Raw genomic sequence first — 17,573 nt, forward strand, 5'->3', positions numbered from 1 at the left:
AGACTGTGTTCAGTTCTGGGCACCACACTTTAGGAAGGATGTTGGAGAGGGTGCAAAAGAGATTTACCAGGATGGTACCAGGAATGAGGGACTTCAGGTATCAGGAGAGGCTAGAGAAGCTAGGATTATACTCATTTGAGCAGAAGAGGTTAAGAGGAGCCTTAATAGAAGTTTTCAAAATTATGAGGGGATTCGATAGAGTGAGCAAGGGGAAACTATTTCCACTGGCGGGTGGGTCAGTAACCTGAGGACACCAATTTAAAATAGTTGTTAAAAGAAACAAGAGAGATGAGGAGAAATTTTTTCACGCAACGAGTTGTTCGGATTTGGAATGCATTGCCTGAAAGAGTGGTGGAAGCCGATTCGATAACAACTTTTAAGACAGAAGTAGATAATTATTTGGGGAGGACAAGTTTGCAGGGCTATGGGGAGAGAGGGGGAGTGGGATTGATTTGGACAGCTCTTTTCACAGAGCCGGCACAAACACAATGGGCCGAACGGCTTCCTTCTGTGCTGTATGAATCTCAACTCTGGACTTACCCATCCTCTTCATAGCTGAACAGCTTCCTCCCAGATATTATTAATAATAATCCTCGCATTTCAAATAGCGCCTTATCATGTCGTCAAGACATCCAAAATCTCTTCACAGGATATCACAAATCTGAACATGACCACCTTACACAGGATTACCAGAGTTATGTGACTTCCATCCTGTCCAGAGTTTCTTACCTTGATAGCTGGTGGTGCTATGGCCAGGTATTTGTCTCCATTATGGTATGTAATGGACTCCTGGCCTATGATCAAGGCCCCTCCAAATGGCTCTGGAACTGAAGCACATCTACATCAAATACAACTGAATAGCAGTTCCATGTACAGCTTGAAGTATATTCAAATCTGGTTTAAATGGGCTATCTAACCACTCAAGGGTTGAGCAAATGCAGGAACAAACTGATGTATGAGTCAGCTCCGGGAGCAGGCATCTCCAAAGTCAGTTTCGCTGATTTTCACCACAAATATCTGGATTTTGTTTGCAACAATCAATCAGTTAAAAACAAATTCTTCAATTGTTTTTCGGGTTTTTTGGTCACTTCACAGTCCGTCTGATTGACAAGAGATATCTGGTGCTCATAGGTAACTTCTGAACCATGTGACAGTGCACACGTATGTGTGTAATGTGATTCAGTAAGTGTATTTAGCGCCCAAGTATGTTACGAGGCTTTAGAATCGCTGACATTTGTTGCTGTCTGGCACCTCGGCCCAATGATTGAGCCTTGATGGTGAATGACAGCAAGGTACAGTAAACTCCTGATAACTTGACCCTCGTCACTACCACTTAAGTCATCATGCTGTCAATATCCTGGACACATTTATATATGTATTTATACATATGCCCAATTCATTGAGCCCTTATGCTTGCAATCAATCTTATCCACAACACTTTTATTATAATATAGATATCAAAGCACATATCTCTTCATACACAATTATAAAGCGATACCAACCTGCAATGACCATAGATGCCTCGGCCTCTACATTTTCCTGTTTCCACGGACCCTTGTTGAATTCCTTCTCCCTCAAAGATACTTCATAGGTCTTTACGTGACGTCCCTGGGGGTCCTACAACAGACAAGAGTAAAAAGTTGAACACAAAATATTAAGAATTGCTCAATATCGTGAAGCTTCCCACATGCGGATAGTTCACAATTATAGACCAGGGAAAGCCAACTAAACTAATAAATAATCTTTGCATTTGATATTGTGCCTTATCGCGTCCGAAGGACTTCTCAAATTACTTCACAAGGTTTACTGTGAAATTGAGTGATGGTGTGTTTGTAGGAAAAGGCAGTAGCCTGATTGCACACAGCAATATCCCACAAACAGCCATGAAAGGAATGATTGGGTCAGATACATGCTGACCTGAAGAACTAGAGGAAAAATCCACTACATTATTGCTACTGTTCACCTCAGTGTCTTACCTGATAGACAAAGCAGATGGTTGGGACCTGGCAGCCATAGAGGAACTTCACATCGATCACATGCAACTCTTCGAGACGGATGTTGAAGGCCTTCAGCTCTTTATTGTCTCTGTCCAGTGGGATCACTTTAAATAGCCCATCGTACAGCCGCAGGCCTATCATCCGACATTCAGGATCCACGATACCTATGATTCCCGTCTCAGAGGGACGGCCAATGCGGTCCTGAAAGGAGCATCTCAGTTATTCATAGCTCATGTACAACCACATAACCTACAAAAAACGTCAGCTAAAACAAAATGGGAATAATGGTGGGAAAACAAAGAATCCTTGCATTTGTATAGTCCTGATATATATAGGCCTTATCATTTCGGAAGGACAACTTAAAGTGCTTAATGGCATCAAACAGAGGCTAAGAGAGGTCCCACAGGGAGGGAGGGAACCAGCATCACCTTGGCTCCTCTTGTGAGCTGCAGTTAGACGAACGGTGTCTGAGGCCTGATAGTTGATAGTGCCAGGGTGGGCTCTCTCCCAGCAAACCTGCAAAGTTTTCCAGCTACAGCAGTTTCAAAGTGATCTGAAATGCATGAGGACCAACCCTGCATTTCAGAAGCCACTTAGTGTAGGCAGGAGAAGAACCCATTCCACCATTTGAAATATTTCAAACCACACCGCTCAGCGCCTTGAGACTCTACCTGTGAAGGGCGCTATATAAATGCAAGTAGCTGTTGTTAAAAAAAACTGACCATTTGTTTCCTCACCTAAATAAATTCACTATTTTATTCCGGGAGTACTATGGGTATAGGAGTGTGTAGTTACAACAAGAAACCAGAAGCTGGCACCTGTCCTATGAAGATTCCAGCAGCATTGACTGGGCAGCAATGAGAAACAGGAGCCGTGGTTCACCAGCCCTGGTCTTACCATTCTGTGACAACAGATTACAGCAGTGTGCTGTCCCTCAGCCCTCCCCGAGAGCATTTAAAAGCCTTGCTTTAATTGTTTCCTCCAACCCAGACAGTTCACTCCAACCCAGACAGTCTATTTATGTAAAGATATAAGAAGGCTTTGACTGACCTGCACGTTTCCATGGGCCCGTGTGATGATATCAATGCTGTCTCCGTTCTGTTTGTACTCCAAGATGCAGGCATTATACTTTGCTGTCAGAATGAATAGCAGGTCTTTGCATTCCCCCTGTTGGATCAAACATGCAGAAATATAAGACACTGTTCTCGCAGAACAAAAGAGCTTCTTCTGTTCAATTCTCCTGGCCTCAAGGTTGGACAATACATCTGACTGGTTGTTCTGGTGTCTCTTCACAGCCAGTGGACAGCACCAATGCCGGAGTCTGGGAGCAGGTCATTCACTTCACTAGCTTCAACCCAGCAGCTATCTGACCAATGAGGGACCAACAAAAAACACAGGAGGGAGAAAATATATAACTGAGCTTGCATACCCTCAAAGGAAAGTGCACAGTCACAGACCCCAGGGTAATATGTTTCTCCAGTGCACTTCCACCCTGGCAATTCATTCAAGGACTCTGAATGACTTGTACACTTCTGAGTATCAGAGAAATTAAATATGTGAAGTGGTTAGTAGTGACACAAAACAAACAATGAAGTTCATGTTTGGCTGTGAGGGAGAAGAGGGAGTAATCTGTACCTCCAAGTCTAAATCTTAGCCTGTAAGATTATTTGTCATAAAGAAGTAAGACTGCACTGGATAGTGGAAACTCTTCAACCTACTCTTAATTTGGAAACTGGGTCTTTTAAAAAAACTGTAGAAAACCTGCTTCTAAATTAACGCTTAAGTGACTACCTTGTAGGCACACCAGCAGCCATTTTACACACAGTAAGATCCCATAAAGTAACAAATTGAAAAAACAATTTATCTGGAGATTGCTAGTTAACAGTAGGAGAAATTATCTTCTCTTTTCCAATGGGGTTACAGGATCTTTAATGTCCACCTGAACAGGCAGATATAACTTCAGTACTAAAGCTAAAACAGACTGAGTTTGAAACCCAGTGTGAGGTTTGAACCCACAACCCTCTGATCCAAACATAAGACGCTAGAAAAAAAATCTAAATAAAATCCGACTGAATGTAATTAATTCAATCAAAAGTGAAGTCTGCCATTCTGTCTGACACGCAAAGTGTGTCAGACTTTGTGCCTATCTACTCCATTGATTACCCATGGTCTACTTCAAATGACAGCATGCATTGAACAACTGGAATAACCTGCTGCTGAACTCTCATGTACAATATAGTCAGATGAGCAATGCAGTGCAGCTTACTTTAGGTCGAAAGAGTTCCATCACGGCTATCTTGCCATACATGCCCACTTCCTTGACAGGGCGCAAACCCTCTGGAGTCACCACATAGATCTCTAGCCTGGTGTTCTTGGCAATCAGCAGGTTCAGATCATCTGCCAAGGTGAAATGCCCTGAGAAGAAACAGCACAAGTATTTAGGGATGATTTCAGAAACAGCAGCGTAAAATACCCTTGAGGAATTGAAAACCAGGATAGAAGTTCAACTGGTATATTCAGAAAATAAACTCCACATTCACAATACTCCAGATTAAAATACAATTCACATAGGAAACCTCATAAAAATACTACATTTCCTTTGCATCACGACCGTGATGAACTGAAGATGGAGTTTATCCACTATGTGAACGGAATCCAAAACAGCTGACTAATCACAGGGAAAGGGAAAGATTAAACCAGTTTCAGGGATGGAGGTGGGTGGTCAGGGGAGGGAAGAGAGAAATGATTGAGGTGATATACAGAGAAAGAAATGTCAATAGCAAGCCAGTGAAAAAACTGCAGCTGCAGAGGATAGAAGCAGGGAACTATGATGAGAGATGGCAAGATTGAGGATCAATGGAACCTGTACAGAGTCAACCAGTGCTTGAAACCTTTTACCTTTAATCCCTAATCAAATGTGAATATCTCCAAGACTCATACAACCTATAATCTAACAGAAAGCCACAAATAAGGGACAAGGATTGGGTTTCTTTAGACAGACACTTGTGCATTTACACCTCAGCATTCTGTAGACCATGAAAGCGTTCCTCCTAAATCATAAGTCAAGGCAGGAACTTGATACAGCCTTACAACACACAAAGCTGAACCGAAGCCCAGTAAAAGTCTGCCTCCTGCTACATAGATAAGTTTGCCAAGAGGAAGAGAAGATACAAACTTAAGAGGCAAACCTCCGACATAAAAGCTGATTAATACAAAAGAATGTCAACATCAAGCATTTGAAAGATGGCTCAGAGGTGTTCTACGTTGTGCTATATTTTTTTAAGAAGGATGGATCACTCTCTTCAAGGAGCTGAAGTTTACTCTAGTTTTCTAAGGTGGTGGTGGTTGTTGCTGTTATTTGATGCCTGGTGTCTTGTAACGCAGACCCAGGCATCTATTATCGTCTATCATAGGCAACGTATTAGTAAATAACCTATATCAGTGAGTCTCTTTGACCAAGCCTTCAGCGCCCCTCTCGACTCTCTTCCCCCTTCTCGCTCCCTCCCATCCCTCCCCTCACCCTGACCATTTCCCCCCTCCTCGCTCCCTCCCCTGACCATTTCCCCCCTGCTCAGGTCATGACCCAACTGTGCAGCGCCTTGGGACGTCCTCCTGACGTGAAAGGCGCTTTATAAATGGAATCTTGTTGTTGTTGTTGTATGTCTCTCAGGATTTCTTTCTTTTGAAGTCTTTTTTTAGCGTTCCCCAACTGTTTTAGATGGATGAGTGGCTACAGAAAGACAATTGGAAGTTCAAGAGATAGGCCTGAAGACAAGGCTTCAAAATTGAGAAGGGGGCAAATTCCTGGGCTGGATTTCTAGAGAACAGTAGTTGAATGGCTGAAAGCTTGCTTGCCTATAGCGGGGCTGAGGACACAAAGCAGCCCAATGTTTTCTGGACGAAGAGAGCAGCCGGTCGCTAGTGTTGTAGGAGGTCAAAGAGATAAAGTGGATTGAGGCCATGGAGAGAATTACATGTGAGAATCCCCTAGCTGATCATGAATTTGGCCAGTGGAGCCCAGTTAGAATGGGGGTGATAGGCCTGTGGAGCCTGGTGTGGCAGGAGACACAAATTGGTCCCTACATTCTTGTTCAATGAGATTTGATTGATTATATTTCTATAAGAACAAAAAAAACAAGAGTACCTAGAAGTATTACGTTTAAAACATTGTAAAACACCTGTGTCTGACATATTAAATAACACTGATGCATTAAAATAACTGGCCACAAGGCATAAAAACAGAAGTCTGGGTTATTCAACTCACTAGCATTCAGTAACTTGGACTGCAATATTCCCAGAAATTCTTTCATAAACCTGTCCTGGCTTTCACTGATCAGGTTTGTTTTCCACAGATGATTCCAATCCATAGACTCTCCAATAATGTTAATAATGAGTTTTGTTAAAATTATGAAAAGATTTGCTAAGATGGACACCGTGGAGTACTGTAGCTCAGTGGTTAAAGCACTCGCCTCGCAAGCGAGAGACCTGGGTTTGATTCCCGGCAGGGAGAAACGTTAGGCAAGTTTCCTTACTCCACACGCCTCTGTTTACCTAGCAGTAAGTAGGAACACGGGTGTCAGTCAATTGGTAGATGGCTTTTCCGGGGGTAATAATTCCTTCAAAAAAATAAAAAATAAATTGGTCACTCAATCCACAACTGTTTGTGGGACACTGCTGTACACAATTGGCTGCTGCATTTCGCCCGCAAAATATACAGTCAATTCACTTTACAGTGTATTCTGTGAAGCGCTTTGAGATGTCTTGAAGATGTGATGTGGAACTCACTACTGGAAACTGGGATTAAAGCAGAAAGCACCAAAAAGTATTGATGTTAGGTTGATGACAGTATGACCTTGGGTGATTCACTAAGATTATTTTAAAGTTAGGTTATCTCAACATACAGGCAGTCAGAAACGAGGTGCTGAACATTATCCAGTGACCTTTGCTGGATAGAATGTACAGCAGATAAGGGGAGCAGAAGCCTTAGCATGGAGCTCATCCCTACATGGAAGATCCTACTGACATTCACTAACAAGGCTCACACATAAAGAATGGCCACAGGAATGAGGCAGATGTTACACGTGACAATGGAAACTAGAGTACAAAAGTAGGCAGTGATGTTAAATTTATATAAAACTTTAGTTTACCTTTTTTGGGAGTACTGTTCAGATCACCCATTTTCAAGAAGGATATTGTAGAATTGGGGAGAGGCCAGGATAAATTTACTAGGATGTTCCCAAGGATGAGTATACATAGTTATGAAGACAGGTCAGACTAAAGGTTTTCTCTCTGGACAACTGAGAGGGGATTTCTATGAACAGCACCCAAGCACGTGGCAGCACCTTTGGGAAAAGTGGTTTTGTTAGACATTGCTACATAAGGTTAAACACCACCCTCAGGATGCATTTGGCACTTTGGCACCTTTCACACCAGGTGGATTGTCTCAAAGTGCTTCACAGGACTGTAAAACTAGTGACATTCATTGAATAAGTAGGGCCACTCACTCCACACTGAACATAATATTGGGGACATTATACAGATTTAAGAGGATTGTAGTTTATTGAATTATTTCAACAAACAGTCCACCCCTACTTACCATCGCTCAGGGCTCAGAACACAGGGCTCTACAGGGGGTGGGTTAAAGACAACGGCTCAGCACCTTTTAGTTTATTGGCGAGGAAACGGCACAATTTTTACCCCAACACCATTTATTTCACCGAGTTGTGTGTTTGAATGCAGCAATTTACATTTCTGTACAGTTTTCAAAAAGACATCTCAAGGGGACTGACTAGGAGGCCAAGCAGGGAGAAGGGAGGGGGGATGGGTGTCTGAAAGAAAGCAGGGTAGAATAAATAAATGATAATAATAATAATCCTTGCAGCCCCCCATCAGGACGTGAAGACATCTCAAAGCACTTCACAGGATATGCTGCAAAGTGGTTTGAGTGTGTGTCTTGTGTTGGGTCTTGGAAGGGCCGGTTTTGAAGATGGGGGGGAAAAGGGGTCTCTGAGATGGGAGTTCCAGGAGAAGGAGTTACCAAACGAAAATCAGATTTGTCACATGGGTCTATTTTGGAAGCGCTGCCCTCTTCATCACGTTAACCTTCTTCTCAATCCCTAACGCATCCGCGTTCAGATGTGACAGACATGGAGTGACCCGTAGCCACAAAGGCTTCGGCTGCTGAGGGGCTCGGGTCATGTTGTGACTAGGCCTCACTCGAGGCCTGACGCCCCCCCCCCCCCGAGCCGCCGTTCGTTCCCTCATGCCCGGCCCCCGTCGCCCGCGGAAGCTCGGGCCGATTGCTCGCTCTGGCCTGCGAACCTCGTTTGTTTCTATTACCGGTTATGCAGGCGTTCACCGCGGTGGGCTTCTGAGCCGTCACGACGTAGTTGTAGGACATGGCGGCCCTGTCTGTGAGGCGATGCCAACAACTCAGCTCCACTCCTCTCCCGTTCACTCGGAATCGCGCTCCCGCCGCACTGGTCATGTGACCAGAGCCAGCGACACGGGGGCTTCGGGGCACCGCCATCTTTGATAAAGGCAGACTGTGGCGCCATCTTTGATTATGGCAAGTCATGCCACCTTCTACGATCAATTGTTAAATATAGCATAAACCAGGGAGACAAAAAAATTGCGGGCTTAAGTCCTGTGTTGGCGACTTTGAGCTCACAGTCTATAAGTTGGCATTCCAGTGGAGTGCAGTGGGAAACACTACATTGGTGGAGGTGCCATCCTTCCAATAAGACATTAACCTTAGGTACCTCTGCCTATTCAGGTGGATTTTAATAAAAAATAATCCTGGCATTTGATATTGCGCCTTATCACATTTTTAAGACGTCTCAAAGTGTTTCACAGAACATACTGTAAAGTGAATTGTATATTCTGTGGACGAAACATAGCAGGCAATTGTGCACAGCAGTGTCCCACAAACAGTCGTAGATTGAGTCACCAAGTTATTTTTGAAGGAATTATTACCCTCAGAAAAACAATCGACTAACAACCTGGTGCCCACTTATTGCTAGGTAAATACTTACTGCGTGTGGAGTTTCACCCTGCCTGGCAATCGAAGATATTTTGATGTGATAGATGCTATATCAACTGTACTGATTATTATTAAAAATTCTAAAGTCCTAACAAGTAGGGTGGTCCTAGCCAGAAAAGCAGCAGAAAACTTGCCAGACAGTGCTCTCAATTGTAAGCCATCCGTTTTTATTAGCTGGTTAAAATAAGCAATAATCCCAACACATACTCTGGTGTCTCCAAGCTCGATTCTTGCCAAACACTCTCCAGGAGCTACAATCTCACAAAAAGCCAAGTTGCTATATATCCATCAGTAAGTACGAGTTAAGGTTATAACTGAGCATGAAAGTTAGCAAAACTTTTCTTCCAGTGGGTACTAGGATGCAGAACAAAAAGTCAGGGGCTGAAGCAGAGTTAATTGGAAGAATTTAGAAGGAAATTAGATAAGCTCATATGGAGGAAAAGTGGACAGGTGAGCAAAGAGGAAATTAAGGTGAGTCCTCCAGCATTGGAGGAGCAAACAAAGACACTACGCAATGGATAGAATGGCCTTCTGCTGTGTCATAGATTTCTGTGCTTCTAAAAGCAAACCCCTATAAATCCCCAGAAACTTACACACCAGCTTAATGTAGGGTTTTAACACCCCCTCCCCTCAGCAGCAGACATTGATTGTACAGATTTATTGCAACCAACCACTATAAAAGGACAAAGTGCAGTTCATCCATTGAATAAATTCAGAATTACAATATTTCCTAGTTCACATAGTAAATATATTTGAAAAACAATTAGATTCAATTACATCTTAAATACATCTAGATCATAATTTCTATCCATTTGTTGTTGCAGTAGCAGTAGTAGATCAGGGGGGAAAGATGTACTACTGGACGGATTTAGTGCTTGAGTGTGAGGAAGACCAGTGCTGGAGAAAGACATTGTCCATCATTTACACACAAGGTTGACATTGATCATCAAAATCAATATCCCCCTCAAGACCTTGACAGGAGATGTGCATTACATCAACGTGGGCTAGATTCATAGTGGGGTCTGAGAGGTGAAAAGATTGGACTAATTCTGGCACCATCCACCCGCAGACAATCTCTTTAAGAGAACTTCATTATAAAACAGAGGAAGGAGGATTTAGCAGTTCAACTACTTATTATTGGAATAAACCTAAAGGGTATAAATCAATGTCACTGGCCTGGCTGCGTACATAATCATATTTGGTAGCCGATCATAAAATCAAAGAATCCATTCACCCGCAACACACAGTCATTGCACTTTATAGTAAATCCTGTGAAGTGCATTGGGGCATGATGTGAAAGATATTATACAATTATTATATTCAATCCTCTTGGACTATCACAGCAAAACAATTAGCTCCTTACGTTAGTCACACAAATCCTGATTAGAGCTGGCCGTCAACATTGGTAAATAGAGTGCGTGGAGGGCGCTATGTAAGTGCAAGTTGTTGTTGTAGCAACCCAGAAGCTGACTCCTTTCCATTGATAAGGGCAGTTGTGTTCACTGGGTACAAGAAGCCAGTGCGTGATTCATGGACAGGAGCTGGACGGTATCAGATATTCCTGAATCAGCTTTGATTAATTTTCATCTGCCAGAAGTGGCTAAAAAGAAAGAAAACATTAACTTGGACAATCAGTTTTGACCCTTCATATGTCATCCAGTCAAAAATGATCAGAAATTTTGCTTTATTGAAAGAATATGAGTCGTTTAGAGTAGAGTTCCAGTGGGTAGCGAGCACCAGAATAGACACAATAGGTCAAATGACCTCCTGTGCTGCAATTTCTAGGATTCTATGTTTTGAAGAGAACAGAAAGTTGCTTTTCTTCCCACCCTCTAATTCTCTCTCTCTATCACTCTGACTTGACTACAGCTCCAGTGCACTTAACAGAGAGTGATGTGAAATACTACTTACAGCATGACATAAACACACCACTGCCCATAGGATTATTTCCATTTTGGTCTGGCTGAGTTACAGAAAGCCTTTATATCGTGGGGGGTTGGGTAGGGCGGGGTGGGGGGGAGAGAGAGAGAAGAGGGAATAAAAACATTAGAAGCGTATTCAACCTCTCACAGTCGTTCAGAGACCGCAGGTCTGAGCAGCCAGTTTATTATACTTCAAAGAACTGCCAGCAACCCTTCTCCCCCACTCTAACTCCCCTAAAATATATACAAGAGGATGTGTACAGAGGTTTCCTTTGGACCCAAAGGGAACTATCACCCCATCACCACTGCCCATCACTATCTGTGTACAGTACCTGCAAAGTCTCAGTTTCTTGTGGGGTTTTCCGTCGCCATTCACGCTTGTAGAGCATCCAGGTAACAGTCCCTGAAAAGCCCAGCAGAAGCACACCCAGAACATTGACAAACACAGCCTCGGAGGGAAGCTGGGCATATGGAGCAGTTGAGTTAGGGGTGTTTCTAGAGAAAAGAGCAAGGTTAACTTTAGTCCACAGTGGGATGACTCCCTGCAGGAACCAAACAACGTACATAGAATTTCTTCCACACACAGCGACCATTGTATCTCCAAGGGTTCCCCCATTGCCTGAGAATTTTTGGCCAGGCAGTCAGTTAACAGCTTTTAGTCTTTTCTCATTTGGAAGTTTCATCCAGTGTCCTGGTTAACAATGCCCTCAGATAAAATTGGTCACTTACTTCATGGCTCTTTGTGGGACATTGCAAATTGGCTGCCGTATCCGGCTACAAAATAACGTGCGTGTTTGTCCCCAAAATACACAGTCACTACACTTCATAGTCTTTCTGTCGGGAAAAGCTCTATGTTAAATGCAAGGTTATTATAGTAGTATTTTATTCCATTCACTTACAGTACAAAAATTAACTTCTCATTGATTCCTGAGTGACACGCAACAAGCGACAGTCCCATAATGCAGATTCCGAAGAAGACGTGAATGTCTAAGTAGGCGGCTCGGAACCAGAGTGGAGTACAAGGCAGCAGGAATGACAGGAACCCCAGCAGCCACTGTGGATCAATGGGGAGGAGGGAGAAAACAATTAGAACAGTGCGAAGCCCAATGATCAGCCACGACAGGAACCAGATCCACATCTGCATCTTTCAGGACTGCTGTACAATTGGAAGGAGGTTTGCTGCAAACCATGGCCAATGCTCCCTCAGTAAAGGGGCAGGCGTTTTGAACCATTGCTGAATGGAACCGTTTTTATAAACCGTTCTATAATTACAATGAATAATGAATGAACTCTCTCAGTATCAATTACTATCATCACTGCATTTAGGCACAGATTGCTCAGTCCTCACATGATCCAAAATGTTGGAGCAGGACAACAAGTGTCAGAATCTGAACAAGATTATCCGGTGGGAGGTAAGCAGAGTCTCCTTGGAACCAAGCTGTCTCCAAGGCGATGTGCTGGGCAATGGAATGTCAGAATCGAGTTACTCTTCTGTGACAATCTTCAGTCCAGTTTCTGAGTTAAACAGATCCGCAGTATTCCAGTGCACTGCTGATGACAGCACAAACAGCCTGGCTCACTGGCAGGACTTGGAGGGGCAAACCAGTCACTGGGAGCAGGGATTCTTCCCACTCAGCTCTCGTCAACCCTAAACACCCTACTCTTAATCATGAGCTTTGTGGTTTTATCTGGGTAAACTCCAGCAGTACCCAATCACACACTCTGGCTTGGCTCTTGCCTCCTGCGCCAAATATTCTCCAGAATTAGGTAAACAGGGTACATCCCTCCAGGGAGAGTGCACATTCATTCCAGACATGGAGAAATTTTCATGTATAATTGGCATATATACGTGGAACTCTCAGGCTGGTTTAGATAGTCTTAAACATGGTGATGAGTTTCTCCATATGTCAGACACTCGGCTGACCAAACAACAGATCTGATTGCCAGGTTCAATCCATCACCTGCCTGAAATATTAACCCGTTTCAGATACGACAGGTGTCAGCCATGCTCAGTTGATAACACTCTCTCCTCTGTTACAGGTTCAAATCCCACGTCTGGAATTAAGATCACAGTCTAGGCTGAGTGTGGAGTATATGAGCAGAGATTTAAGGTAATCGCCAAAAAAGGACAACGTCTTAGTATAATAGATACAAGGTGAGAAGAAAAGGTTTGAGGTGAAAGATACAAAAACATCTCTCTCTCTGACCAAACGCATAGTCAAAGAGATGAATTTCTGCAGAGAGTTACACAGAGGTCGTATTGACTAGGTTCTCACCAGGAGAGGCCTGATTTGGGCTCTTACCTGGAAGCAGAAGAGGATGACCACTGAGAGTCCCACCCAGCTGTGTATCGAGTACAAGTTCGGGATCTGGTTCTTATTGTGGAATTCAAACACTGCAACTAACCCGGTGACAGCCAGCGACAAGACGAGGAGATTCAGGGTGGCATGGGCCAGCTTCACTAGCAGCTTGTGGCTGGACTGGGTGAAGGGAAGCCGATACACCAGGACAGCTGCCAGAGACATACACAGTTAGCCCCACACATTTCCTCCCCATAGACCTTGACAGACAGCACCCTAACCTATGTGTTGTCTTGTACAGAATAACCCTTTATAGCATTGAATAAACTTCTACCACTTTTTGCAGTTATTCACTTATCACTGACTGACAATAAATTGCATTTATACAGCACCTTTCACATAGGATGAATGCTTCTAAGCACTTTACAAGACTAATGGGATCACAGAGCAGGGAGGAGCGGGGCTGAGAGTGGTGACCTGATCAAAGCCAAGTTTACTGGATGGGGGTGGCCATTAGTGGCACCACCTATCCCTCATTCTCCGCACTGCCTCTAACGTGGTAGTACAAGGCAGGAGGCAGAACAGAGAGCGGTGAGAAGAGAGACAGAACGGACGGTAAAGGCACCACATATACACCTAAAGGTGGGGGGTGTGGGGTTGTATCTGAAGCTTAATAGTGGCAGAGATTAGCACCGAGCAGGGAGAGAGGGGTGGTGCCTATAGCCTTGGTCGAAGAGGAAGGTCTTCAGATGTGATCTGACAGTGGGCAAAGATGGGGACAAAACAGTGTCAGCTATACCATATGGAGAGCTTTCTCACACAAATCCTGCAGACCAATGTACAGGTTTCTATCACTAAGGCCCCTGATAACCAATGTTTGTAACTAGCATTGTGAACTCACCATTGCCATAGAGAACAACAAGTCCGGTCACCATGCATACAGGGTGCCAGTTAAACATCTTCCCCGATCCATCCCAGGCAAAGCCTCCCCTGTATTGCTTATTCCAGTAGATCACGAATGTCACACACAGCAGCCCAAGGAGGAGAGAACAAGTGTAGGTAAGGTAGAACTGCGAGCTGCTCTTCATCTTGACCCTGTTTAACACACAACAGAAAAGAACAAACATCTGTAATTCTCCTGGGAGCTTTATTTTTGGCTGTCCGGGTGTCTGACACTTGCAGAAACTACTGTGCTTTCAAACTTGACTGAGTCCCTTCCAAATATGTATGCCATCTACACAAGGAAATGTAGTTGTGTCTGCAATTGAATGCACTCTCTCTCCCTGGAGGGATGCACTCCAATCACCTAATTCTAGAATGTATTAATAATAATAATCTTTGCATTTGATATAGCGCCTTATCACGTCTTCAAGACGTCTCAAAGCACTTCACAGAATATATTGTAAAGTGAATTAACTGTATATTTTAATAATAATAATAATCCTTGCATTTGATATAGCGCTTTTCACGTCTTCTAGACGTCCCAAAGCACTTCACAGAATGTACTGTGAAGTGAATTGACTGGATATTTGTGGGAGAACGCGGCAGCCAATTGCGCACAGCAGTGTCCCACAAACAGTCATGGATTGAGTGGCCAAATTGTTTTTTAAAAAAAAGGAATTATTACCCCTGGAAAAGCGATCTGCCAATCGACTAACAAACGGGTTCCTAGTTACTGCTAGGTAAACAGAGGCGTATGAAATAAGGAAACTTGCCGAACATTTTGTCCTGCCCAGGAATTGAACCCAAGCCGTCTTGCTTGCGAGGCGAGTGCTCCAACCATTGAGCTACAGAACTCGTCCATGATAAAGAGCTATATCAAATGCCAGATTATAATATAATATCGATTTAACATCTCATCCAAAGTACAGCACCTCCGACAATGCAGCGCTCCCCCAGCTCTACAATGGAATGTCAGCCTAGTCTCAATGTGAGACCTGAACCCACAACTGCCAGACTTAGAGGTTAGAAAATGTGTATATTTTAAAAAGTTAGCTTCAAAGGGGATTTAAACATGCAACTTATCTGCAAACACAGGCTGATCTCAAACCATGGTTTGATGCCTTGGTTAATACCTTCAGCAGTCCAGATTCTCTAAGGTCTTGGTTTATAGAACAAAACCAGTGATTGGCAGTCTCTGATGATGGATGTGGACAATCCTCTGATCACAGGATTTATACTCAGCACAAATCTTTGGAGTTATTTAGTGACTTATACACACTGCACTCATCCCTGGTTTCCCCCTACCACCCCATTGCCAGCATGACGCAGGCTGGAATCACATGAACATATTATCTAACCAAAACAAATTCATTTAACCCTGTTTATCTGAAGCTGCTGTGAAGCTTGATTGAATGCATTCCAGATTGTGACCATGGTCTAAAGTGGTGGAGGGCGGTTGAGTCAGAGGATGATATTGACTCCAGAGATCTGTTTAAAGAGACTGAATCTATTCGTCGCTTTCGTCTACAAATACAAACTTTACAGAAACTTTGTGAAGAGCTTTAAGATGTTTGACGTTTTAGGCACTTTATCAAATGCAATCATTATTATCCCTACCCTCTGTCTGAAAGGCATTCATCAGGTGGTAGCAATTCCCTGATCCTTAGGAAACCATATTCGAGCCAGCAAGTCTCCTCACTACAGACTCTCGTCTGCTGATCAAAATCATTCAAAATAGAACTGGATAAGCACCTGATTACACCGGATAGAAATGCTTCAAACTAATTAGTTAATACATTCCCACTGTCTTGTGCATGAAAAAAAACATTGTATGTAATAGTTTATGTAATAGATATTATGCATACAATTATTTACTCAAATACCATTAATGCAGAATCATGCACTCGTTTAACATTGTCTGGGATCGCCCAGAATTGAGAGCTGTTCATTCTTAGAACCTTTCATTGATCCTTGTCTTCAAGGCCCTCCACGGTCTTGCTCCTTCCTAACTCTGTGACCTGCTAACCCCATATCAACCTGTCTGCTCCCTCTGCTCAGCGGGCTCCGGCCTGCTCCACACCTTCAGCTTCTCTGCCCCCACCCTTTAGAACTCTATCCCAGTCCCTTCGCCTTGCCCCCTCCTTTGCCTCCTTCAAAACACGTTTCAAGAACCTTCTCTTCGACCGCACCTTGGGCCATCCTCAGACCCCTACCCTCCAACCCCCCCTGATTTCAACCACAAGCTTGGATCCAAAACCCGGACTGTCCAGCGCCTTTGGAGGTCCTCCTGACATGAAAGGCGCTTTAATAAATGTGATTTGTTGTTGTTGAAGTGACTTGACTTTACCCACAATTTCACAGCACCAGCTTAGCTGTGTGTTAACCAAAGAAGCCATAAAAGATAGTTTTTAAGAGAGCTTTGAAAGCGAGGTGCAAAGGCTTATCTTAGAGGAATCCTGGAGCTCAGTGGTTAGAGCACTCGCTTTGCAAGCGAGAGACCTGAGTTCAGTTCCAGGCAGGTCAGGGCGAAACCTTGGGCAAGTTTCCTTACTCCACACAGAGCCTAATAATAATCCCTCCAAAACCAAAAACAATAATAAATTGGTCATTTTCAATCTACGACTGTTTGTGGGACATCGCTGTGCGCAATTGGCTGCCGCGTTCGCCCACAAATATACAGTCAATTCACTTTACAGTGTGTTCTGTGAAGCGCTTTGGGACGTCCTCCCGACGTGAAAAGCGCCATATCAAATGCAAGGATTATTATTATTATTATTATTATTATCTGAAGCAAAGAGTAGGACACGTTTCTTGGAAGTCCACACTGCTGCCCAAACACTTCCCGACCGCACCTCAGCAAAGACAATTCCCCCGACAGCTGCCCCACAGACTCCCGTGACCGCGCTCTCGGCACAAGACGGGCACAGCAGAGATGCAGTGTAGGGGCATTGCTTTGAGGGACTCGGACAAAGTGACCAAGACATCAGCAACCGCTCGTGCGATTATTATTATTATTATTATTGTTATTGTTGTTATTGTGCAAACGTAGTGTTGTTGTTATGTTTAACGTCCAATTAAAGGGGCCGTCGCACCCGCAGCCGAACATTTACTCACAAGACGGTGACGGTGACGGCCCCTTTAAGTCCCACTCCGCACAGGAGGGGGTGGGCTCCCCGCACGCCCTGAGGGCGGGGCCGGTTGACGCCCGCTTGACAGTCGGCCCCTGGACTGATTGCACACCGCTTACCTCGGCGCGAAAGGCTTTTCGGCCCTTGCCACTCGGTGTTTAAGCGCACATTCCCGCCTTGGCGCGGAGGAGCCGGTCCCCGGTTAAACTGCTGCGCCGCGCATTGCGAGCCCGGAAGCGGCG

The 17,573-nt window shown here is 44.0% G+C and overlaps 2 protein-coding genes across 6 annotated transcripts in view; both read right to left on the bottom strand.

Annotated features, from left to right (window-relative positions):
- The window catches only part of ddb1 (damage-specific DNA binding protein 1), a 31,389-nt gene extending 22,919 nt beyond the window's left edge, over window positions 1–8,470 (bottom strand). Inside the window, exons 1-6 of one of the 2 annotated variants that reach the window (XM_007887414.2) lie at window positions 8,337–8,470; window positions 4,264–4,412; window positions 3,048–3,164; window positions 1,977–2,198; window positions 1,503–1,617; window positions 730–827 (exon numbers count right to left, since the gene is read on the bottom strand). In XM_007887414.2, the coding sequence (XP_007885605.1) occupies window positions 730–827; window positions 1,503–1,617; window positions 1,977–2,198; window positions 3,048–3,164; window positions 4,264–4,412; window positions 8,337–8,397 (762 nt within the window). In that variant the 5' untranslated portion in view covers window positions 8,398–8,470. Of the gene's footprint in view, window positions 1–729; window positions 828–1,502; window positions 1,618–1,976; window positions 2,199–3,047; window positions 3,165–4,263; window positions 4,413–7,144; window positions 7,199–8,336 lie in introns of those variants that run through there. The other variant, XM_007887415.2, reaches the window with a different exon arrangement.
- A 715-nt stretch (window positions 8,471–9,185) lies between these two features.
- Window positions 9,186–17,563, bottom strand: LOC103174842 (lysosomal membrane ascorbate-dependent ferrireductase CYB561A3). 4 transcript variants are annotated; one of them, XM_007887418.2, is made up of 7 exons: window positions 17,451–17,563; window positions 14,163–14,356; window positions 13,265–13,473; window positions 11,861–12,015; window positions 11,294–11,456; window positions 10,951–11,018; window positions 9,186–10,639 (listed from the first exon to the last, which is right to left on the bottom strand). In XM_007887418.2, the coding sequence occupies exons 2-6, from the start codon at window positions 14,347–14,349 to the stop codon at window positions 10,983–10,985; spliced, it is 750 nt and encodes a 249-aa protein (XP_007885609.1). In that variant the 5' UTR covers window positions 14,350–14,356; window positions 17,451–17,563; the 3' UTR covers window positions 9,186–10,639; window positions 10,951–10,982. The 4 variants fall into 4 exon arrangements, with proteins under 4 accessions (XP_007885609.1, XP_007885607.1, XP_007885610.1 ...); XM_007887416.2 differs by having other exon boundaries at window positions 17,318–17,563; XM_007887419.2 differs by lacking the exon at window positions 17,451–17,563 and adding an exon at window positions 15,337–15,516.
- Window positions 17,564–17,573: the final 10 nt, after the last annotated feature.

This window comes from Callorhinchus milii, unplaced genomic scaffold (assembly GCF_018977255.1).
Source record: "Callorhinchus milii isolate IMCB2004 unplaced genomic scaffold, IMCB_Cmil_1.0 Scaffold17, whole genome shotgun sequence".
In the NCBI taxonomy this organism is placed as follows: domain Eukaryota; kingdom Metazoa; phylum Chordata; class Chondrichthyes; order Chimaeriformes; family Callorhinchidae; genus Callorhinchus; species Callorhinchus milii.

Bases quoted from the DNA above. Each gene is read 5' to 3' on its own strand.
- LOC103174842 (XM_007887418.2), bottom strand. From the start codon at position 14,349: ATGAAGAGCAGCTCGCAGTTCTACCTTACCTACACTTGTTCTCTCCTC. The intron at 11,457-11,860 runs GTAAGTGAATGG...TCTTTTCTCTAG, and splicing joins GAGAAGTTAATTTTTGTACT to AAACACCCCTAACTCAACTG. The intron at 11,019-11,293 runs GTACTGTACACA...CACGATATAAAG, and splicing joins AAGAAACTGAGACTTTGCAG to GCTTTCTGTAACTCAGCCAG.